Source organism: Heteronotia binoei, chromosome 15 (genome assembly GCF_032191835.1).
Source record: "Heteronotia binoei isolate CCM8104 ecotype False Entrance Well chromosome 15, APGP_CSIRO_Hbin_v1, whole genome shotgun sequence".
Taxonomy (NCBI): domain Eukaryota; kingdom Metazoa; phylum Chordata; class Lepidosauria; order Squamata; family Gekkonidae; genus Heteronotia; species Heteronotia binoei.
Window position 1 is genome coordinate 4126571 of NC_083237.1, and position 23486 is coordinate 4150056.

The 23486-nt window shown below is 50.3% G+C and overlaps 2 protein-coding genes across 3 annotated transcripts; one reads left to right on the forward strand and one right to left on the reverse strand.

Annotated features, from left to right (window-relative positions):
• Positions 1 to 2388: 2388 nt before the first annotated feature.
• Positions 2389 to 9091, reverse strand: NAA38 (N-alpha-acetyltransferase 38, NatC auxiliary subunit). The gene is made up of 3 exons (XM_060256839.1): positions 8882 to 9091; positions 4749 to 4932; positions 2389 to 2786 (listed from the first exon to the last, which is right to left on the reverse strand). Exons 1-3 carry the CDS (start codon positions 8984 to 8986, stop codon positions 2674 to 2676), a joined length of 402 nt encoding a protein of 133 aa, XP_060112822.1. The 5' UTR covers positions 8987 to 9091; the 3' UTR covers positions 2389 to 2673.
• Positions 9081 to 22326, forward strand: LOC132584878 (cytochrome b5 domain-containing protein 1). 2 transcript variants are annotated; one of them, XR_009556268.1, is made up of 6 exons: positions 9081 to 9308; positions 10786 to 10862; positions 14746 to 14964; positions 16624 to 16854; positions 17556 to 17651; positions 21718 to 22326. XR_009556268.1 is itself a non-coding variant. In XM_060256838.1 (5 exons), exons 1-4 carry the CDS (start codon positions 9182 to 9184, stop codon positions 16852 to 16854), a joined length of 654 nt encoding a protein of 217 aa, XP_060112821.1. In that variant the 5' UTR covers positions 9090 to 9181; the 3' UTR covers positions 21718 to 22326. The 2 variants fall into 2 exon arrangements, 1 of the variants encoding a protein (XP_060112821.1); XM_060256838.1 differs by lacking the exon at positions 17556 to 17651 and having other exon boundaries at positions 9090 to 9308.
• Positions 22327 to 23486: the final 1160 nt, after the last annotated feature.

The window sequence follows — 23486 nt, forward strand, 5'->3', positions numbered from 1 at the left end:
TAGAGAAAGTACTTTTCTCCCTTTCTCACAATACAAGAACTTGTGGGCACTCAATGAGATTGCTGAGCAGTCGGGTTAGAACGGATAAAAGGAAGTTCTTCTTCTCCCAAAGGGTGATTAACACATGGAATTCACTCCCACAGGAGATGGTAGCAGCTACAAGCATAGACAGCCTCAAGAGGGGAGTGGATAAACATATGGAGCAGAGATCCATCAGAGCCTATTAGCCACAGGGTATGATGGAACTATCTGTCTGGGGCAGGGATGCTCTGTATTCTTCATGCTTGGAAGGGGGCGTGGGCAACAGTGTGAGGACTTCTAGTGTCCTGGCCCCACTGATGGACCTCCTGATGGCACCTGGATTTTTTTGGCCACTGTGTGACACAGAATGTTGGACTGGATGGGCCGTTGGCCTAATCCACGGGTAGGGAACAGTGGCTCTCCAGATGTTTTTTGCCTAAAACTTCCATCAACTCCAGCCATTGGCCATGCTGGCTGGGGTGATGGGAGTTGTAGGCAAAAAACATCTGGAGAGCCACTGCCCCCCCCCCCCGGCTTAATCCAACATGGCTTCTTTTATGTTCTTATGTCTGGGGCAGCGATCCTCTGTATTCTTGGTGCTTTGGGGGGCAACAGTGTGAGGACTTGTAGTGTCCTGGCCCCACTGATGGACCTTCTGATGGCACCTGGGTTTTTTGGCCACTGTGTGACACAGAGTGTTGAACTGGATGGGCCATTGGCTTGATCCAACATGGCTTCTCTTATGTTCTAATTCTCGCTGTGGATAAAAAAAAAGGACTGAAAAACCCAGGCAGTCGGCTTCTCTCGCACCCAGAGCTGAAGAAAAGACAGGGGTGGTTGACCGCCTACCCTGCACCCTGGAGTCAAAGGGCAGGAGCCAAATTTAACAGCATCTTTAGCAGCAGAAGGAAAAGGAAAGAGGATTGTCAGGAAGGACTGGAGGGCCCCTCCTTCCTGCTGACGGGAATCATACAGGATAACCTTCCTCACCCCCACTGCTTCCTGGAGGGATGGCAGGGGAAGCAACAAAGGGGAAGATTGCTCGCTCGGCCTCCCCATTTCAAATGCCTTCCTCCCCCACCCCCCCAGGCAGATCAAAGGGAGGGGCCGCATCCCTGCTGCCTCATTAACACCTCTTCAGGGCTGCATTTAGCTCAGAGGTCACTAATGGCTGACCCCCCCAGTGCTGGGAGATGGGGACTAGGGGTTCTCTAAGGGGGTTATGGCCTCCGCGCAGCAAGAAACATGAGAAGAGCCCTGCTGAATCAGAGCAGTGGTCCATCGAGTCCAGCGTCCTGTCTTACCCAGTGGCCAACCAGTTCCTCCGCAGGGTCAACAACAGAGCAAAGGCTGAAGCCTTCCCCTAATCAGGGTTTTGTAGCAGGAACTCCTTTGCATATTAGGCCATGCCCCCTTGATGTAGCCAATCCTCCTGGAGCATACAGTAGACCCTGTACTGAGAGCCCTGTAAGCTCTTGGAGGATTGGCTACATCAGGGGTGTGTGGCCTAATAGGCAAGGGTGCATCTAGTCCAGCATCCTGTCTCACATGGTGACCAACCAGTTCCTCTGGAGGGCCAATAACAAGACAGAGGCCTTCCACTGATAAGAACATCAGAAGAGCCCTGCTGGGTCAGACCAGTGAGGGTCCATCTAGTCCAGCCTCCTGTCTCACACAGTGGTTGGCCAGTTCCTCTGGAGAGCCAACAACAAGGCAAAGAGACTGCGGCCTTCCCCTGAGAAGAACATCAGAAGAGCCCTGCTGGATCAGACCAGTGAGGGTCCATCTAGTCCAGCCTCCTGTCTCACACAGTGGCCAACCAGTTCCTCTGGAGGGCCAACAACAGGGCAGAGAGGCCGAGGCCTTCTCCTGAGAAGAACCTCAGAAGAGCCCTTCTAGATCAGACCAGTGAGGGTCCATCTAGTCCAGCCTCCTGTCTCACACAGTGGCCAGCCAGTTCCTCTGGAGAGCCAACAACAGGGCAGAGAGGCCGAGGCCTTCCCCTGAGAAGAACATCAGAAGAGCCCTGCTGGGTCAGACCAGTGAGGGTCCATCTTGTCCAGCCTTTTGTCTCACACAGTTCCTCACAGAAGAGCCCTGCTGGATCAGACCAGGGAGGGTCCATCCAGTCCAGCCTCCTGCCTCACACAGCGGCCAATCAGTCCCTCTGGAGGGCCAGCAACAGGGCCAGGCCTTCCCCTGATGTGGTCTCCTGGCTGTGGGATTCAGAGGCTGACTACCTCCAAACGTGGAGGCTTTTAGCCATTACAGCTAGCAGGCCCTGACAGACCCTTCCTCCATGAATCTAAGGGACCACACAATGCTCCTGTGCTATCGAGGAAGACACTAAAAAGACACCGCCAACTTAGGGCGACCACCAGGTTTTATTAGATTTAATGAACAACTTTAAACGCAAACTCCTTGGCAACTGGAGGCTTCCAAAGTCCTGGGGGGGGGGCCCTTTCGCCCACCACAAATCAGTCCAGTACAGCCAGTCCAGTGCAGCCAGTGTCCAGGCAAAATCAGGAGCGTGGAGAGTCCAGAAGTTGTGTGTGTGGAGGGGAGGGGAATACGGGCTCCACAGAGTCCCTAGAAGTTGCCGGGTCTGTTTTTCTCCCCAAGTGTTGAGACCGGCTGCTCTCTGCTGGCTTATCAGAGGTACTGCAAGGAAGCCAAGCTCTCCAACTCAACTTCAATGGAGACGATGTGATGCCCGGGGACCATCGCCAGGCCCAAGACGCGGGGCTCTCCTGCGGAGAAGGAATCTGCAGAAGGTGGAAAAGAGAAGAGCGTGGGTCCCTTGTGAGACCACCTTTGCTGCAGGGAACCCAAAGGCTTGGTTGCGGGGAGGGGCTGTAGGGCCGCAGTAGCAACAGCATCTGTTCAGCATGCAGAAGGTCCCAGGTTCAATCCCTGCCAGCATCTCCAGCGAAGTTTGGGGTACTGGTTAAGTGTACCGGACTCTTATCTGGGAGAACCGGGTTTGATTCCTCACTCATAGAATCATAAGAGTTGGAAGGGACCTCCAGAGTCATCTAGTCCAACCCCCAGCACAATACAGGAAACTCACAAACACCTCCCCCTAAATGCACAGGATCTTCATTGCTGTCAGGTGGCCCTCTAGCCTCTGTTGAAAGACCTCCAAGGAAGGAGAGCCCACCACCTCCCAAGGAAGCCTGTTCATAGAATCCTAGAGTTGGAAGGGACCTAGGGTCATCTAGTCCAACCCCCAGCACAATACAGGAAACTCACAAACCCCTCCCCCTAAATTCACAGGATCTTCATTGCTGTCAGATGGCCATCCAGCCTCTGTTGAAAAGGGAAGGAGAGCCCACCACCTCCCGAGGAGGAAGCCTGTTCCATTGAAGCACTCCTTCACTTACAGCTGCTGGAATGGCCTTGGGTTAGCCATAGCTCTCGCTGGAGTTGCCCTTGAAAGGGCAGCAGCTGTGAGAGCCCTCTCAGCCCCACCCACCTCACAGGGTGTCTGTTGTGGGGGGGAGAAGATATAGGAGATTGTAAGCTGCTCTGAGTCTCTGATTCAGAGAGAAGGGCAGGGTATACATCTTCAGTCTTCTTCTAAAAGAACCAGGCAGGAAGTGATGGGAAAGACCTCTGCCTGAGACCCTGTTTGAGAGCCAGTTTGATGTAGTGGTGAAGTGCGCGGACTCTTATCCGGGAGAACCAAGTTTGATTCCCCACTCCTCCACTTGCAGCTGCTGGAATGGCCTTGGGTCAGCCGTAGCTCTGGCAGAGGTTGTCCTTGAAAGGGCAGCTGCTGTGAGAGCCCTCTCCAGCCCCACCCACCTCACAGGGTGCCTGTTGTGGGGGAGGAAGGTAAAGGAGATGGTGAGCCGCTCTGAGACTCTTCAGAGTGGAGGGCGGGATATAAATCCAGTATCATGTTCTTCTGCCAATCTGAGTAGACAACACTAACTTTTATGAACCAAGGGTCTGGTTCAGTAGAAGGCAGTTTCATGTATTCATCGAACTATGCCTCTCTTCTCTTCTACAAATGCCCCGTTTCCACCCACCCCAATCCTTCCCCAAAGAAGCCAGGAGCTCTTTCCCAGCTCTGGAACCAGGCTGCATTTAACTGTGTTGTAAGCGCGGGGAAAGCATTGGGTTTCCGATCCCCCGGTTTGGAGGTCCTCCCCCACTTCAGGGTTGTCAGAAAGCTGGGAGAGGAAGGGAAGTGTCTGCTGGGCACTCCGTTATTCCCTATGGAGACCAGTTCCCATAGGGTATAATGGAGAATTGATCAGTAGGTATTCGGGGCGGGGGGGGGGGCTGTTTTTTCTGAAGAAGCACCAGATTTTCAGCATAACATCTGGTGCCTCTCCTCACACACACATCCGAAGTTTCAAAAAGATTGGATACGAACCCTAAAAGAAGGTGCCCCCATCTTCCATTACTTCCTGTGTAAGGAAGGCATTTAAAAGGAGTGCAGACCCTTAAAATTTGTCGGCCAGAACTCCCTTCATGCTTGCTCCACCCCCCAAAGTCTCCTGGCTCCACCCCCAAAGTCCCCAGATATTTCCTGTCAGACCTGGCAACCCTAAAAAAGCATTCCACGTGGGATTACACACTTCTTTGCACAAGTGGCAGTGTCACGCAAGTGCAAGATGCCGTGCAAACGCAAAGTCACAGGTGGAGTGCTTTTTGGGCAGTGCTGGGGGTCACATGTAAATCACTCCATCCCCTGGCAAACTGGGATGAGGCCTCACCTGTGGGTTTCAGGTACTCTTGGGCTGAGCCCAGGATGACGTTGCAGTCTCGGTCGGTGCACAAGAAGCAGCCCACCAGCGTGCGCCCGTCCGTCATGCGGATGCGCATGCTCTTGTTCAGCAGGTTCTCCAGCTTGCATCGGGAGCGTTGGTACGATGACTCGCCCTTCTCCTCGCCTGATTCCTGGCAAAACATCCAGCCAGTTAGCCTGCGTGGGCCGCAGGATTTAGGATTTAGCTTACGGCTCACATTTTATCTCAAACTCTTCTCCAAGGTGCAGCTCAGCGCGCCATTCGCCCTGCCTCTGTTTTACCCTCACAAAGACCCCGTGAGGCTGATTACACCGAGAGAGAAAGTCATCTGATACGTTTGATGGTGCGCAGCAATTTGAACACAGTTCTCACCAGGCCTCACTCTAACCACTGCGTCCTGCTGCCTCTCACTCCCTCACAGAAGTTAAACAGAGGCTAGATGGCCATCTGACAGCAATGAAGATCCTGTGAATTTAGGGGGAGAAGAAGATGATGATACTGGATTTATATCCCATCCTCCACTCCGAATCTCAGAGCGGCTCACAATCTCCTTTACCTTCCTCCCCCACAACAGACACCCTGTGAGGTGGGTGGGGCTGAGAGGACTCTCAGGTATTTGTGAGTTTCCTGCATTGTGCAGGGGGTTGGACTAGATGACATTCAATGAAACTGCTGGGCATTCTCATGGGCATTCAACGAAAAGTTGTATCTCTTCAGCGTTATCCAGGGTGCACTATGAGGAGGTGAGTTAGAATTTATTTATTCATTATTATTTAGCATCTTAGGTTTATAGCCTTCCCACATTGCATAACAGAACTCAGGGTGGGTAACATCGATTGAATTACATTCAACTGCTAGACAAAAACGGATTGAAGCAACGGTGCATTTGGATTTCAAGCATTCCAGTGGGAAAGACTGGAGCCTATTGGGAAAAAAAAAATAGACACAAGCCCACCTGTGCTCTGAAGAAATCTGAGATTCTTGGTGCATCTGGTGGCTAATCTAGACGGTGGGGGTGGTGTCTCAGGTCTTGTTACCTGACAGCTTTTATGCAGAGATGCCAGGAATCGAACTCACGATCCCTCGTTATTTGCAGGGGAGGGAAGGCATTTCAAAGGTGTGCGGTCCCTTTAAATGTGATGGCCAGAACTCCCTTTGGACTTCAATCATGCTTGTCACACCCTGGCTTCTGGCTCCACCCCCAACATCTCCTGGCTCCACCCTCAAAGCCCCCAAATATGAACATATGAAGCGGCCTTATACTAAATCAGACCTTTGGTGCATCAAAGTCAGTATTGTCTTCTCAGACTGGCAGCGGCTCTCCAGGGTCTCAAGCTGAGGTTTTTCACGCCTATTTGCCTGGACCCTTTTTTGGAAATGCCAGGGATTGAACCTGGGACCTTCTGCTTCCCAAGCAGATGCTCTACCACTGAGCCACCGTCCCTCCCCAAATATTTCTTACCCTAAGCGAAGATGAACAAGCATCTTGCCTCTGCCACGATCTCGTAGGGGTGCCAGCCTCCAGGTGGGACCTGGGGATCTCCTGGAATTCTAGCTCATCTCCAGAATACAGAGATCAGTTTCCACTAGGGTTGCCAAGTCCAATTTAAGAAATATCTGGGGACGGAACCAGGAGACTTTGGGGGTGGAGCCAGGAGACATTAGGGGTGGAGCCAAGATCAAGGCTGTGACAAGAATAATTGAACTCCAAGGGAGTTCCGGCCATCACATTTAAAGGGACGGCACACCTTTTCAATGCCTTCCTTCCATAGGAAATAATGAAGGATAGGAGCACTTTCTTTTGGGGCTCATAGAATTGGACCCCCTGGTCCAATCGTTTTGAAAATTGGGGGATATTTTGGGGAGAGGCACTAGATGCTATACTACCTCAAAAAACAGCCCCCCCCAGAGCCCCCGATACCCGCGGATCAATTCTCCATTATTTTCTATGGGAATAAATCTCCCTAGGGAATAATAGAGTTCCCAGCAGACATTTCCCTCCCCTCTCCCCGCTTTCTGACGACCCTGAAGCGGGGGGAGGGCCTCCAAATCGGGGGATCCCCTGCCCCCACCTGGGGATTGGCAACCCTAGTTTCCATGGGGAAAAGGGCTGCTTTGGAGTGTGGACTCTGGGGCACTCGACCTCACTGAGGTCTCCGTCTTCCATCCCCAATCTCCAGAAATTTCCCAACCTAGATCTGACAACTCTACCCTCCCCCCTCCCGGCCCTGCTGGTGGCCAGAGAGGACCTGGCAACCCAACCCGGGGGGGGGCGCTCTTAGTCAGCACCTCCTCTCTCAGCCCCCCCAAGGGGGAGAATGGCACAAGCCTACCCTGCAGGGTGATTGTTAGGGTGTTAGCAAGCTGTAGTATGGGAGGCCCTTTGAATACTAGAAGGGCAGCCCCAGCGCCAAGCATTCCCCTGTGGAGGGGACACGCCCTCTCTACCCCAGCCTGCCCCCTGCCCCACTCCTGCCTTTAATCTGATGAGCCTCCCATGTACAGGGTTGCCAGGTCCGACTCCAGAAATATCTGGGGACTTTGGGGGTGGAGCCAGGAGACTTTGGGGGTGGAGCCAGGAGCGAGGGGGTAGCAAGTATGACTGAGCTCCAAAGGGAGTTCTGCCCATCAACTTGAAAGGGGCCGCACGCCTTTGAAATGCCTTCCCTCCACTGGAAAGAATGAAGGAGAGGGGCACCTTCTTTTTTAAAAAAAATTGTTCATAGTTTATTATAGATAACACTGACACACACACCACAAAAAGAAAAACAAAACACACACTCTATACAATATGCACTGAAGCATAAGGATCCAACTCAGTTACATACATCATATTGTCACACTCTTGGGGAAGGGACGGTGGCTCAGTGCTAGAGCATCTGCTTGGGAAGCAGAAAGTCCCAGGTTCAATCCTCAGCATCTCCAACTAAAAAAGGGTCCAGGCAAGTAGGCGTGGAAAACCTCAGCTTGAGACCCTGGAGAGCCGCTGCCAGTCTGAGTAGACAAGACTGACTTACGGGAAGGGAGGGTGGCTCAGGGGTAGAGCATCTGCTGGGTAAGCAGAAGGTCCCAGGTTCAATCCCCGGCATCTCCAACTCAAAAGGGTCCAGGCAAATAGGTGTGAAAACCCTCAGCTGGAGACCCTGGAGAGCCGCTGCCAGTCTGAGTAGACAAGACTGACTTTGATGGACCAAGGGTCTGATTCAGTATAAGGCTGCTTCATATGTTTATATGTTCACAAGGAACGAAGGCAACTTTAAGGGAGGGATGGTGGCTCACTGGTAGAGCATCTGCTTGGTAAGCGGACGGTCCCAGGTTCTATCCCCGGCATCTCCAACTAAAAAGGGTCCAGGAAACAGGCATTGAAAAACCTCAGTTTGAGACCCTGGAGAGCCGCTGCCAGTCTGAGTAGACAAGACTGACTTTGATGGACCCAGGGTCTGATTCAGTAGAAGGCAGCTTCATATGTTCATATTCCATCCTTATCTGCTTCAAGGACTTACGTTTCTAAATCAAACGTAATTACGTTCAAATTCTTTCCATATCATATTATTTCACTCAATATCTGCTTTCCTAAATTTAACTTATAACCTTCACCCACTCATATAATGGCTCCCAAGTTTCTTTACATTCTCGCAAATTGCCCTCTTTCAACGTAACTGTTTAAAAAAATCCATTTCAGCAGCCTCATACAAATTTTGAAGGAATTCCCCCCTTTTTGGAATCAGGGGCACCTTCTTTGGGGGCTCATAGAACTGGACCCCCTGGCCCAATCCTTTTGAAACTTGGAGGGTATTTCGGGGAGAGGCACCGGATGCTATGCTGAGAATTTGGTGCCTCTACCTCAAAAAACTGCCCCTCCAGAGCCCAAGACACCCGCGGATCAATTCTCCATTATACCCTATGGGAATTGGTCTCCATAGGGAATAATGGAGTGCCCGGCAGACATTTCCCATCCCCGCTTTCTGACAGCCCTGAAGTGGGGGGGAGGCCCTCCAAACCAGGGGATCCTCTGCCCCCACCTCCAATCCCCCTTCCGGGAGCCAAAAACGTGCTGGACTCTCCCCCAATGACCTTGCCCTCCCTTGCCCTTTGCTTACCCCCGAGCTGGGGCTGTTCTCGCAGCCGTTCTCCTCCCCCCTCTGCTGCTGCTGCGGCGACGGCAGTAGTAGCTGCTCGGGCAGAGCCGGCGCCGCCATCTTCATCGCCCCCTTCCTCCTCCTCCTCCTGATCAGAGACTACAATCCCCAGAAGGCCGCGCGCGCGCGCTGGAGTGGAGCTCCCAGCAGCCCGCGCGCCACAGCGCTTCCGCCCTGCCCAGGCTCCGTTTCCCATGAGGCGTTGCGGCCGCGGGTGCGTTGCCATGGCAGCGGCCCACGCGGCCCAGGCGGTTCCCCGGGATGGACGTCTTCCGGCCCCGTTACTACAGCCCGAAGGAGGTGGCGGTGCACAACCGGCCCTGGGACCTCTGGGTGGCCTTCTTGGGGCGGGTCTTCGACCTCACCCCGCTGGCGAAGCAGTACAAGGGTAGTGCGGCCTTCCTTTTGCCCCCTGCCCCTGGGGACCCTGGGTTGCCAACAGCCTGGAAAGGGGAGGGCGGGGGACGAAGTGCTGCCCCTGGAATATTTATTTGTTATAGTTATAGTCCGCCTTTCTCCCCAACGGGGACCCGAGGCGACTTCTGTGGTTCTCTTGTCTTCCATTTTATCCTCCCAACAACCACCCTGTGAGGTAGGCAAGAGTGCAGGGGTTTTTTTTGAACAGGAACGGCTGGCTTGGTGTCAGGGGGTGTGGCCTAATATGCAAATGAGCTCCTGCTGGGCTTTTTCTCCCCCAAAAATCTCTGTGTGAAACAAGGGTGACCTCAGGGGTGTGTGGCCTAATATGCGAATGAGTTTTTGCTGGACTTTTCCTACAAAAAAGCCCCGCAAGAGTGTGTGACTAGCCCAAGGTCACCCAGCGAGCTTCCATGGCAGAAGGAGGGATTTGCTGTGCTGAAAATTTCAATTTTTTTTGAACCGGAACGCAGTTGCAGCTGGCTTGGTGTCAGGGGGTGTGGCCGAATATGCAAATGAGCCCCTGCTGGGCTTTTTCTCCCCCCCAAAAGCTCTATGTGAAACAATGGTGACCTCAGGGGTGTGTGGCCTAATATGCGAATGAGTTCTTGCTGGACTTTTTCTACAAACCCACCTTCCCCCGCAAGAGTGTGTGACTGGCGCAAGGTCACCCAGCGAGCTTCCGTGGCAGAAGGAGGGATTAGCTGTGCTGAAAATTTCACCTTTACGCCTCAGTGACTTAGCCTGTGTAAATGGGCAGCTGAAGCTTTTTAGGGCAGGGAGGTAAATAACATCACTTGGTCACTCACATCTGATTAAGCCTCCATTAGAGGGCACATTTTTCTTTTTGGTTGTTGGTGACCCCACAGCAGGGCCCTACAGCTGACCTTTTGCAGTATGAGAGGCTGCTGGGTGCACAGTAGGAGATGGAATTTTTTCTTCCCTTCTCCATCTCATTCCCAAACCCGCCAATGATCCCTGCTAGGAGCTCAAAGTTTCCCCTCTGGGCCAAATGATTCCTGCATTGCCAGCATAGATCATGCTCCCCCACTAGTGCTCTTGGAGGGGCAGTGTTTCAGCGCCTTTTCGGAATTCCCTTTAGGAAGCAGATGTCACTCTCTCCCCATCCTGCATTGTGTTCACTCGCCTCAATGTCGATGTTGGGGGGTCTTAATGCAGAATATGAAATGGCCCTTTGGAGAAAGGATCTTGTGGCTTGCGTTCAGCGGCCTGAGTCCCAACCAGTGAGCAATCTGACCTTTAAAAAGAAAGGTCTTGTTGCACTGTAAAGATGTGTCAGAAGGAATGGGTGCTGGTCTGTGTAGGTTTCTACCACAACATCCCTTTAAGGTACACAAGACTCTGTTTTGATTTTGCCTTAGCAACTAGCTATGCCCCCTCTTCTGGAATTTGTTGACTTTGGTTTGGTTTTCTCTCTGCCTGTCCAGGTGATCTCTTGCTGAAGCCTATCCTAGATGCAGCAGGGAAAGACATCAGCCACTGGTTCAACCCCAAGACCAAGGATGTAAGTCCCCACAGTCTAGTAGTGTCTTGGAGGAAAGCACTGCTGGTCAACACTTAGCTCGCACCTAGGCATCTTTACTTGGAAGGTAGGCCCTCTGAATGCAGTGAGGCTTAACTCCTAAGGAAGTATGCACAGGATTGTAGTCAAACTTGTTTAGGGGCTGTAGCAGAGCATAAATGCATAACCCCATGGACTTCTGTCCAAGAACATAAGAGAAGCCATGTTGGATAAGACCAAAGGCCCATCCAATCCAACACTCTGTGTCACATAAGAACATAAAAGAAGCCATGTTGGATCAGGCCAATGGCCCAACCAGTCCAACACTCTGTGTCACATTAGAACATTAGAGAAGCCATGTTGGATCAGGCCAATGGCCCCTCTAGTCCAACACTCTGTGTCACATAAGAACATAAGAGAAGCCATGTTGGATCAGGCCAATGGCCCCTCCAGTCCAACACTCTGTGTCACATAAGAACATAAGAGAACCCATGTTGGATCAGGCCAATGGCCCCTCCAGTCCAACACTCTGTGTCACATAAGAACATAAGAGAAGCCATGTTGGATCAGGCCAATGGCCCCTCCAGTCCAACACTCTGTGTCACATAAGAACATAAGAGAAGCCATGTTGGATCAAGCCAATGGCCCCTCCAGTCCAACACTCTGTGTCACATAAGAACATAAGAGAACCCATGTTGGATCAGGCCAGTGGCCCCTCCAGTCCAACACTCTGTGTCACATAAGAACATAAGAGAAGCCATGTTGGATCAAGCCAATGGCCCCTCCAGTCCAACACTCTGTGTCACATAAGAACATAAGAGAAGCCCTATTGGATCAGGCCAATGGCCTATCCAGTCCAACACTCTGTGTCACATTAGAACATTAGAGAAGCCATGTTGGATCAGGCCAAAGGCCCATCCACTCCAACGCTCTGGGTCACATAAGAACATAAGAGAAGCCATGTTGGATCAGGCCAATGGCCCATCCACTCCAACACTTTGTGTCACATAGGAGAAGCCATGTTGGATCAGGCCAAAGGCCCATCCAATCCAACACTCTGTGTCACATAAGAACATAAGAGAAGCCATATTGGATCAGGCCAGTGGTCCATCCAGTCCAACACTCTGTGTCACATAAGAATGATAATGATGATAATGATATTGGATTTATATCCCACCCTCCACTCCGAAGAGTCTCAGAGCGGCTCACAATCTCCTTTACTTTCCTCCTCCACAACAGACACCCTGTGAGGTGGGTGGGGCTGAGAGGGCTCTCACAGCAGCTGCCCTTTCAAGGACAACCTCTGCCAGAGCTATGGCTGACCCAAGGCCTTTCCAGCAGGTGCAAGTGGAGGAGTGGGGAATCAAACCCGGTTCTCCCAAATAAGAGTCCACACACTTCACCACTACACCAAACTGGCTCTAGAACATAAGAGAAGCCATGTTGGATCAGGCCAAAGACCCATCCAATCCAGCACTCTGTGTCACATAAGAACATAAGAGAAGCCATGTTGGATCAGGCCAAAGGCCCATCCAGTCCAACACTCTGTGCCACATAAGAACATAAGAGAAGCCATGTTGGATCAGGCCAATGGCCCCTCCAGTCCAACACTCTGTGTCACATAAGAACATAAGAGAAGCCATGTTGGATCAGGCCAAAGGCCCATCCAGTCCAACACTCTGTGCCACATAAGAACATAAGAGAAGCCATGTTGGATCAGGCCAATGGCCCATCCAATCCAGCACTCTGTGTCACATAAGAACATAAGAGAAGCCATGTTGGATCAGGCCAGTGGCCCCTCCAGTCCAACACTGTGTCACAGAAGAACATAAGAGAAGCCATGTTGGATCAGGCCAATGGCCCATCCAGTCCAACACTCTGTGTCACATAAGAACATAAGAGAAGCCATGTTGGATCAGGCCAATGGCCCATCCAGTCCAGCACTCTGTGTCACATAAGAACATAAGAGAAGCCATGTTGGATCAGGCCAGTGGCCCATCCAGTCCAGCACTCTGTGTCACATAAGAACATAAGAGAAGCCATGTTGGATCAGGCCAGTAGCACCTCCAGTCCAACACTCTGCATCACATAAGAACATAAGAGAAGCCATGTTGGATCAGGCCAAAGGCCCATCCAGTCCAACACTCTGCATCACATAAGAACATAAGAGAAGCCATGTTGGATCAGGCCAGTGGCCCATCCAGTCCAGCACTCTGTGTCACATAAGAACATAAGAGAAGCCATGTTGGATCAGGCCAAAGGCCCCTCCAGTCCAACACTCTGTGTCACACAGTGGCCAGTAAGAGTTTTTGCAGTAAGAGTTTTTCAGCAGTGGAATCAGCTGAGGGAGGTGGTGAGCTTCCAGCGGCTGTATGAACACTTGTTGGGGATGCCCTAGGCTGATCCTGCATTGAGCCAGAGATTGGATCAGATGTCCCCTTCCATGATTCTGTAATTCTATGAGCATGTTTTCAGCTCTTTTTGAGATTTCTGTTTGCTTTAGATTTTTGTAGTCCAAACCCTGTTGAACTGTATTGGACGTCCCATCCTGTTGACTGCTTGACTTATGCTATGTAATTCGTGTCTCAGCAAAAAGGGCAGAGTATTAACAACTAAATAAATAAATATGGCATTTGTAATTATGAGCATTTAAATATCCTTGAACAAATTGTGTATGCATACAGTCTACACAGGAATTACCATTCTCTAAGGTGTACATTGTTGGACATTAAAATCATAAGAACATAAGAGAAGCCATGTTGGATCAGGCCAATGGCCCATCCAGTCCAACACTCTGTTTTACACAGTGGCCAATATAGTGTGTATATACCTATATATATGTATATATCTATACACACACACATATATACATACATATACACACATATATATACACACACACTCACACACACACACATATATACACACACACTGTGGCTAATAGCCACGGATGGATCTTCTCCATATTTTTATCCAATCCCCTCTTGAAGCTGGCTATGCTTGTAGCCGCCACCACCTCCTGTGGCAGTGAATTCCACATGTTAATCACCCTTTGGGTGAAGAAGGACTTCCTTTTATCCGTTTTAACCTGACTGCTCAGCAATTTCATCGAATGCCCACGAGTTCTTGTATTGTGAGAAAGGGAGAAAAGTACTTCTTTCTCTACTTTCTCCATCGCATGCATTATCTTGTAAACCTCTCATGTCACCCCGCAGTCTACCTTTCTCCAAGCTAAAGAGCCCCAAGCGTTTCAACCTTTCTTCATAGGGAAAGTGTTCCAAACCTTTAATCATTCTAGTTGCCCTAGATCTTGAAGAAGTAAAACCTTGTCCTTAAAAAAGCCTTTTACTCTTTTCAATATCCTCAATTTTTCCAAGCCTTCACATCTCTAGTGCTGGCAGGTCCCATAAGCAACAACTGGGAGTCCAGGTTTGCTAGCTTCACAATTTGGCAGATAACTGCTCTGATAAACCTCTAACAGTTTGCTTTTTTGGCAAGTTCTGTATTCTTTAATGCCATAATCAATGAAGATTGCTTGTTAGTTGAGACCTGTCCTATCTGCACCATTTTGTGTGATCCTCAGTCAGGAAGTGATGTCCCATCCCACTGCAGTTTCATCGTCCTTTGATTTCTACTTGGCATCTTGACGAATTCCTTGACAACCGCTTCCCTGCATTTTGATGCAGCAAACGGAAAGACGCCAAAATGCCAAATAAAGATGCAGGCTTGTTTCTCTTCCTGCAACTCCCCAAATGAGGCTTTTCAGTTTAATCCAGCGTCACACCATTGGGCCATGTCCAGCTGGTCGTGTCCTGTGAGCCTTCTTGTTGAAATCCCTCTTAACTGAGAATGGAAATTGAGGCTTCCCATCCGTCTTCTTTTCCAGATCCAGACGCACATCGATCCCCTCACAGGCTGTCTCAAGTACTACACCCCCCAGGGCCGCTTTATACACATCCCACCTCCGCTGCCTCGCTCAGACTGGGCCAATGACTTTGGCAAGCCCTGGTGGAAGAATCCCAAGTATGAGGTTGGCATCCTGTCCGCCAAAACCAGGCACATCCGGATCATCAACACTCTGACTTCCCAAGAGCACATGCTGGAGGTGAGTCCCATTTTGCTCCTACCGCAGAAGCAAGGTGAAAAGAACCCGAGACCTGGGGACTTCTCTTAGCATATCATGTATGCGCACAGATGCTTTTTTGGGGACACTTGGTTAATTTACTTGCTTAATTTATTCCCCACCTTTCTCCCCAATGAATACCCAAGAGGCTTACGCCGTCGTCTTCTCCATTCTGTCCTCACAACCACCCTTTGAGGTAGGCATGACGGACACTAGATAGATTCAGACGGATCGCCGTGTTGGGCTGGAGCAGTAGAACAAAGTTGGAGTCCGGCGGCACCTTTAAGACGAACAGCATTTAATTCTGGGTATGCCCACAAAAGCTTCTACCCAGAATTAAGCATTGTTGGACTTAAAGGAGCCACTGTTCTTGAACTTGGTAGTTACCACTACATAGTGAAGAAAATTACACAATGAAAAGAAAGGAGTGTAAATAAGGACTGTAAATTGTAAAATGGAGAGCCAGTTTGGTGTAGTGGTTAAGTGTGCGGACTCTTATCTGGGAGAACCAGGTTTGATTCCCCACTCCTCCACTTGCAGCTGCTGCAATGGCCTTGGGTCAGCCAGAGCTCTCTTATCTGGGAGAACCGGGTTTGATTCCCCACTCCTCCACTTGCAGCTGCTGGAATGGCCTTGGGTCAGCCAGAGCTCTCTTATCTGGGAGAACTGGGATGGATTCCCCACTCCTCCACTTGCACCTGCTGGAATGGCCTTGAGTCAGCCATAACTCTCACAGTTGTCCTTGAAAGGGCAGCTGCTGTGGGAGCCCTCTCTACCTCACAGGGTGTCTGTTGTTGGGAGAGGAAGGGAAAGGAGATTGTAAGAGAGCCAGTTTGGTGTAGTGGTGAAGTGGGCAGACTCTTATCTGGGAGAACCGGATTTGATTGCCCACTCCTCCACTTGCATCTGCTGGAATGGCCTTGGGTCAGCCATAACTCTCACAGTTGTCCTTGAAAGGGCAGCTGCTGTGGGAGCCCTCTCTACCTCACAGGGTGTCTGTTGTTGGGAGAGGAAGGGAAAGGAGATTGTAAGAGAGCCAGTTTGGTGTAGTGGTGAAGTGGGCAGACTCTTATCTGGGAGAACCGGATTTGATTGCCCACTCCTCCACTTGCATCTGCTGGAATGGCCTAGGGTCAACCATAACTCTCGCAGAGTTTTCCTTGAAAGGGCAGCTGCTGCAGGAGCTCTCTCAGGCTCACCTCACAGGGTATCTGTTGGGGAGGGGAAGTAAAGGAGATTGTGACCGCTCTGACACTCAAAGATTCAGAGTATAGGGTGGTATATAAGTCCAATATCATCATCATCATCATCATCACCTTCTTTCTTCTTCTTCTCATCCTCTTCCTCCTTCTCCTCTCCTCCGTCTCCCCCTTCTTCATCTTCCTCCTCCTCCTCCCATCTTAAAAAGTTTATTAAAAAAAAGAAAGAAATCACCCTTGGTTTCCTGGTTATGCACCGTTGCTTTGGGATCTAGAGATGTTCGTTATGCCCCCTCTGGTTTTCTGTGGAGGGCATCTCTTGGGCAAAGGCTTGGAAATCAGACATGGCTGCCCGTTCCCTCTGAGGACACGGAGGCTGCAGAGCTTTGCTCAGTTCTGAGACGCTTTCAGCCTTCCAGAATGTCACACAAAACGTCCGCAGGTGTGCTCTGAAGAATCCATGTGGGAGATCCTGCGACGGTACCTTCCCTTCAATGTCCACGCCGCCAGCTACACCTGGAAATACGAAGGAGTCAACCTGGACATGGATCGGAACCTGCAGCAGAACCACATCCCAGATGAGGACGAGGAGTTCTACACCCTCGGCATGGATGCGGACTCCTTCACCCCGGCCATCCTGCTCTACTTCAACGACGACCTCACTGAGTTTTAGGTAATCCCAAATGGAAGAGCAGGGGGCCTGTAATAGGAGGAGTTGGGCCCATAGTGCCCCCACTGTTTACAGCGGGAGTCTCAAATCCTTTTGAGCCTTTGGGCCCCTTTCAGATTCTGGCAAAGGCTGGCGAGCATATCAGTGGAATGGCTGCCACAGGAGAAGGAGCCAACCACAACGGCTGCCAAATGAGGTGGTGGAAACCATAATATGCCAGGGAATGAGGTCGTGCATACCCCTCACAGTAGCTCTCCAGTATTGCTGGTAGAAGCTTTGTTTAGCAGGGTGGCTTTTAATCTGCACAGCCAATCAGGAGGCCTGTTGGGCACAAGCCTCGCCTGTCTCCACCCACTTTCTGTCAGCACTTGGTGGCACATCGAGAAAGGTGTTGGTGAGCATCCTGGCACCCTTGCGCCTCGCGTTGGTGACCCCTGCCTCGCAGCTAGAGTTGTGTTCTGACTTGCCTCTCGAGCAATATTCCCTCTCGAGCAAAAATTCTACTTCATGAGCTACTGGCGTTAAGATTGTGAGCTACCGCTTAAATTAATTTTCTCGGGACATTTTCCCTGAGCCAAGACAAAAATTTGTGAGCCAGAGGCTACAAAACTGTGAGCTAGCTCACACTAACTCAGCTTAGAGGGGACACTGCTCTCAAGCCCTGTTCTTATCCTCCTTCCGCTCTCCACTTCTGATTCTTTCAGAACAAAAGGGCCCCCGAGGACTCCATCCAAATGCCCACCCAGCGCAGGAAGGAGCCATTTCTTGCCTTGCGACCAGCCATCGCTTCACAAGAACTGGCAGCATCCTGCTTTTAAACTTTGAGGGGTTTTTTTTTGGTTCATGTGAATCATGAACATTTAATGAAATTGCTGAGCAGTCAGGTTAAAACGGATAAAAGGAAATCCTTCTTCACCCAAAGGGTGATGGACATGTAGAATTCACTGCCACAGGAAGTGGTGGCTGCTGCAAGCATAGCCAGCTTTAAGAGGGGATTGGATAAAAATATGGAGCAGAGGTCCATCAGTGGCTATCAGCCACAGTGTGTGTGTGTGTGTGTGTGTATTTTGGCCACTGTGTGACACAGAGTGTTGGACTGGAGGGGCCATTGGCCTGATCCAACATGGCTTCTCCTATGTTCTCGTGTGACTCAGAGTGTTGGACTGGATGGGCCATTGGCCTGATCCAACAGGGCTTCTCTTATGTTCTTATGTGACTCAGAGTGTTGGACTGGAAAGGCCACTGGCCTGATCCAACCTGGCTTCTCTTATGTTCTCAAGTGACTCAGGGTGTTGGACTGGATGGGCCATTGGCCTGATCCAACATGGCGTCTCTTATGTTCTCATGTGACTCAGAGTGTTGGACTGGATGGGCCATTGGCCTGATCCAACATGGCTTCTCCTATGTTCTCATGTGACTCAGAGTGTTGGACTGGATGGGCCATTGGCCTGATCCAACAGGGCTTCTCTTATGTTCTTATGTGACTCAGAGTGTTGGACTGGAAAGGCCACTGGCCTGATCCAACCTGGCTTCTCTTATGTTCTCAAGTGACTCAGGGTGTTGGACTGGATGGGCCATTGGCCTGATCCAACATGGCTTCTCTTATGTTCTCATGTGACTCAGAGTGTTGGACTGGATGGGCCATTGGCCTGATCCAACATGGCTTCTCTTATGTTCTTATGTGACACAGAGTGTTAGACTGGAAAGGCCACTGGCCTGATCCAACCTGGCTTCTCTTATGTTCTCAAGTGACTCAGGGTGTTGGACTGGATGGGCCATTGGCCTGATCCAACATGTCTTCTCTTATGTTCTTATGTGACACAGAGTGTTAGACTGGAAAGGCCACTGGCCTGATCCAACCTGGCTTCTCTTATGTTCTCAAGTGACTCAGGGTGTTGGACTGGATGGGCCATTGGCCTGATCCAACATGGCTTCTCTTATGTTCTCATGTGACTCAGAGTGTTGGACTGGATGGGCCATTGGCCTGATCCAACATGGCTTCTCTTATGTTCTTATGTGACACAGAGTGTTAGACTGGAAAGGCCACTGGCCTGATCCAACCTGGCTTCTCTTATGTTCTCAAGTGACTCAGGGTGTTGGACTGGATGGGCCATTGGCCTGATCCAACATGGCTTCTCTTATGTTCTCATGTGACTCAGAGTGTTGGACTGGATGGGCTATTGGCCTGATCCAACATGGCTTCTCTTATGTCCTTATGTGACACAGAGTGTTGGACTGGATGGGCCATTGGCCTGATCCAACATAGCTTCTCTTATGTTCTTATGTGACACAGAGTGTTTGACTGGATGGGCCATTGGCCTGATCCTACATGGCTTCTCTTATGTTCTTATGTGACACAGAGTGTTGGACTGGGTGGGCCATTGGCCTGATCCAGCATGGCTTCTCTTATGTTCTTATGTGACACAGAGTGTTTGACTGGATGGGGCATTGGCCTGATCCTACATGGCTTCTCTTATGTTCTTACGTGACACAGAGTGTTTGACTGGATGGGCCACTGGCCTGATCCAACAGGGCTTCTCTTATGTGACACAGAGTGTTGGACTGGATGGGCCTTTGGCCTGATCCAACAGGGCTTCTCTTATGTGACACAGAGTGTTGGACTGGATGGGCCATTGGCCTGATCCTACATGGCTTCTCTTATGTTCTTATGTGACACAGAGTGTTGGACTGGATGGGCCTTTGGCCTGATCCAACATGGCTTCTTTTATGTTCTTATGTGACACAGAGTGTTGGACTGGGTGGGCCATTGGCCTGATCCAGCATGGCTTCTCTTGTTTTTATGTTGCCTTTCTACCTGATCAAGGTCCCCAAGGTGACACATATTAAAAACATCACAATGTTGGAACAATTAAAAACATTTTAAATGATAATTCAGTAAAGATACATAAACCGCACCAGAGCTGGGGAGAAGGGATTACTGGGAGAATGCCAAAGGAAACGAAAAGTCTTCACCTGCTGGCAGTGGACACTGAGAGAGGGAGACAGAGAAATCTCTCTGGGAAGGGAGTTCTACAGTTTTGGAGCATGGCTGACAGGGCCCTTTCTCAGGCCCACCTAGCCTCAGATGGTGAGGGGCAACAGAAGCAGGGCCTCGAAAGATGTATTTGTCCAATTCATTTGTACCCCGCCATTCTCTCCAGTGAGTACTGAGAGTGGCTTTCATCCTTCTCCTCTCCTCCATTTTATGCTCACAACAACCCTGTGCGGTAGGTTAGACTGAGAGAGTGTGGCTGGCCAGGGTCAGCCAGTGAGTGTCCCTGGCACATGAGGGGAATCGAACGCAGGTCTCCCAGAAACTAGTTTGACGCTCTTAACCGCTACTTCACACAGGACTGGAGTGAACAGGTCCATATGGAAGAAGGCTGTCCTAAAGGTATCATGATGAATAACTGTTTATGGCTGCTCCTCTTTCACAACTGTTTTTTGAAGCCTTCTGAACCAGTGCCCCATCCCCATGTTTTGTGGCATTTAACGCCATAATGTAGCAAAAAAAGAAGGGCTTTTGTTTGTGAAGTAGGTTAGCTTCTTCATTAGTGAAGATTGATGTTATTTGTAAGGTCCAAATCCCCTTGTCACCAAGTTGGCAGTAATCTTTTACTACTTTCCTTTCTACAGTAAGACAATAAATGGGGAATTTCAAGAAGGGATTATGGGAGAGCTCCTGAAGAATCTTCCCCGTTTGGGAACAGGTGGATTTTCTCCCTACCTTCCTCCTCCAACCATCCTCTTTGTGCCAGTTGTTGGTGTCTCAGTTCAGGGAAGGGAGGTGTTGGGGCACTTAAGAACATAAGAGAAGCCATGTTGGATCAGGCCAAGGCCCATCCAGTCCAACACTCTGTGTCACATAAGAACATAAGAGAAGCCATGTTGGATCAGGCCAATGGCACATCCAGTCCAACACTTGGTGTCACATAAGAACATAAGAGGAGCCATGTTGGATCAAGCCAATGGCCCATCCAGTCCAACACTCTGTGTCACATAAGAGAAGCCATGTTGGATCAGGCCAGTGGTCCATCCAGTCCAACACTCTGTGTCACATAACATAAGAGAAGCCATGTTGGATCAGGCCAGTGGCCCATCCAGTCCAACACTCTGTGTCACATAAGAACATAAGAGGAGCCATGTTGGAGCAAGCCAATGGCCCATCCAGTTCAACACTCTGTGTCACATAAGAGAAGCCATGTTGGATCAGGCCAGTGGTCCATCCAGTCCAACTCTCTGTGCCACATAACATAAGAGAAGCCATGTTGGATCAGGCCAGTGACCCATCCAATCCAACACTCTGTGTCACATAAGAACAGAAGAGAAGCCATGTTGGATCAGGCCAGTGGCAACTCCAGTCCAACACTCTGTGTCACATAAGAACATAAGAAAAGCCATGTTGGATCAGGCCAATGGCCCCTCCAGTCCAACACTCTGTGTCACATAAGAACAGAGGAGAAGCTATGTTGGATCAGGCCAATGGCCCATCCAGTCCAACACTGTGTCACACAGTGGCCAAACCCCGCCCCCCAAGTGCCATCAGAAGGTTCACAAGTGGGTCTAGAAGCCCTTCCACTTTGTCCCCCCCCCAAGCAGCAAGAATACAGAGCATCACTGCCCCAGACAGTTCCAATAATACACTGTAGCTAAGAGCCACTGATGGACCTCTGCTCCATATTTTTATCTAACCCCTTCTTGAAGCTGGCTATGCTTGTAGCCGCCACCACCTCCTGTGGCAGTGAATTCCACATGCGTATCACCCTTTGGGTGAAGGACTTCCTTTTATCAAGGAAGCTGATAACTTGCGAAGTTAATGCTTCTCGATCACGCAGGTGATGTCCTCCCGCTCTTTGCCTGTCATAGGTGCAATGACGCAGCATTCTTCATATCCTGCACTGCTCGCAGAGGCCTTTCCTCTCGACCCACTGTGGAGCCAGGCACTGAGCTGCGTGAGTGTGGCGGAGGGAGTTTTCTGGTGAGCTCAAAGGGCTGGACTGCTGCATTACTGTTTTTTTCAACAACCTGAAGTTTTGCTTTTTGTGCCAAACAGGAGCAGAGTGTCTTTCTAGCATCATTAAAAGACTTTACTATAAAACAGCCATCTTGAGCATCTTGTGGCAAAAAGAGAAACGGGGGCAACACAAAACTATTTAGGTCTCCCCTCAGTTCTGTTACGATTGCTGATATCTGCTTGGACTTGAGAGGCATCAAAATGATTATTGCGAAGGACTAATGTAAATGGATCCCTGAAACATAATTTTATGGACCTGAGGATCTGTCCATCCCAGGGATCTCCAAAGGGATGCTCATGGCCACACGCTGACACCTTAATTTGGTGCCCAGCAGCTGTTTTTAAGAAAACAGGTGAGATTGGGGGGGGGGGGCAGCTCTTACCCAGCAGAGCTTTTGACTGACCACTGAAGATCTGATCGGGTGTACAGATTAAAATAATATTTCAGCGGCAGCTGCCTACATCAGTGTTTGTTTTCCTCCCTCCTATCCCTTTCCCGGTCCGTGTGTTTTTAATTCCCCTCCTTCTTCCTTATCCTTGGGCTTTCTCTGTGTATGTGACTCCACCTCCTGTGGCAGCCATTTTGTGGTTCCAGGCAGCCAGAGCCCTGTCTCCAAATTCCAAAGGCCACCAAAAAGGTTGAGGACCCCAGGCCTCTCCACCAGTGGTATGTGTACTGGCGTGCTGTAGGCACGCTGTTCGCTGTGGCCGCCACTAGATGTCAGCAGTCACTCATCAAGCAGCTGTGTTGAATCCAAAGTGACTCCTGAAATAGTTTTAAATATCGAATATGGACCTTTTGCGCCGGCAGACTTGTCATTCCACAGGGCCGTGACCATCTGAGGGAGCTCTGCCGGTGTTCTTCCTTGCAGGGGTAGAACGTGGGGCATCCGAAGTGAGGCCAGGTGCGGCAGGAAATCCATGGTCTAATCACCCATGTTTCTATCAAACACGAATATAGCAGTCAGAGGAAGGGGGCGAGTTGGATCGGGGCTGTGACATTGCCCAGAGGGCTTGCAAAACCACTTTTTGTCCAGAAATACTGTCCCCATATGAATTGCCACACATGGAGAAACATATAAGCTTAATTTGTAGGGGTAAATTGCTAAACTGGGGAAATGTCGCACGGGAAGCGTTGAAGTCCCCATATGCCCAGTCCTTCGGTCCTGATCTGAACTGCACCTTGTCCCACTGCCACAGCTGTAAAGAAAGGGGGCCAGGATCCAATCAGGGAACTCCCACCATGGCACATCGCTGTACCATCAAGTGGCAACATGCTCTGTGAATCCTAGAGTGGTAGAGAGAAAGTGGCTCTCAGCTGGTGGGTGCAGATATTGCTGGTGGGAGGCAGAACTGTACTAGGTGGGGTTCATGGTTTTCATAAGAATCACTGAGAAGTTGGTGTCCCTCTGTTTGCTGTGCATTATCCATCTGTGATCTTTTGACTTGCCAGTAGTGATAACAGAATGCCAGTAAAGATAGAACTGTCCTTCTTGGGAAAGTGGTTCTTAAAAATTATTTCTAGTCCTTATGTTAAGTCCTTTTGATTGTTTGGCAGGATGTAAGATTCAAAAGGCTGAGAAGCACTAGCAGAGAGGAGAGCAGGTTCTGAGATGAAGAA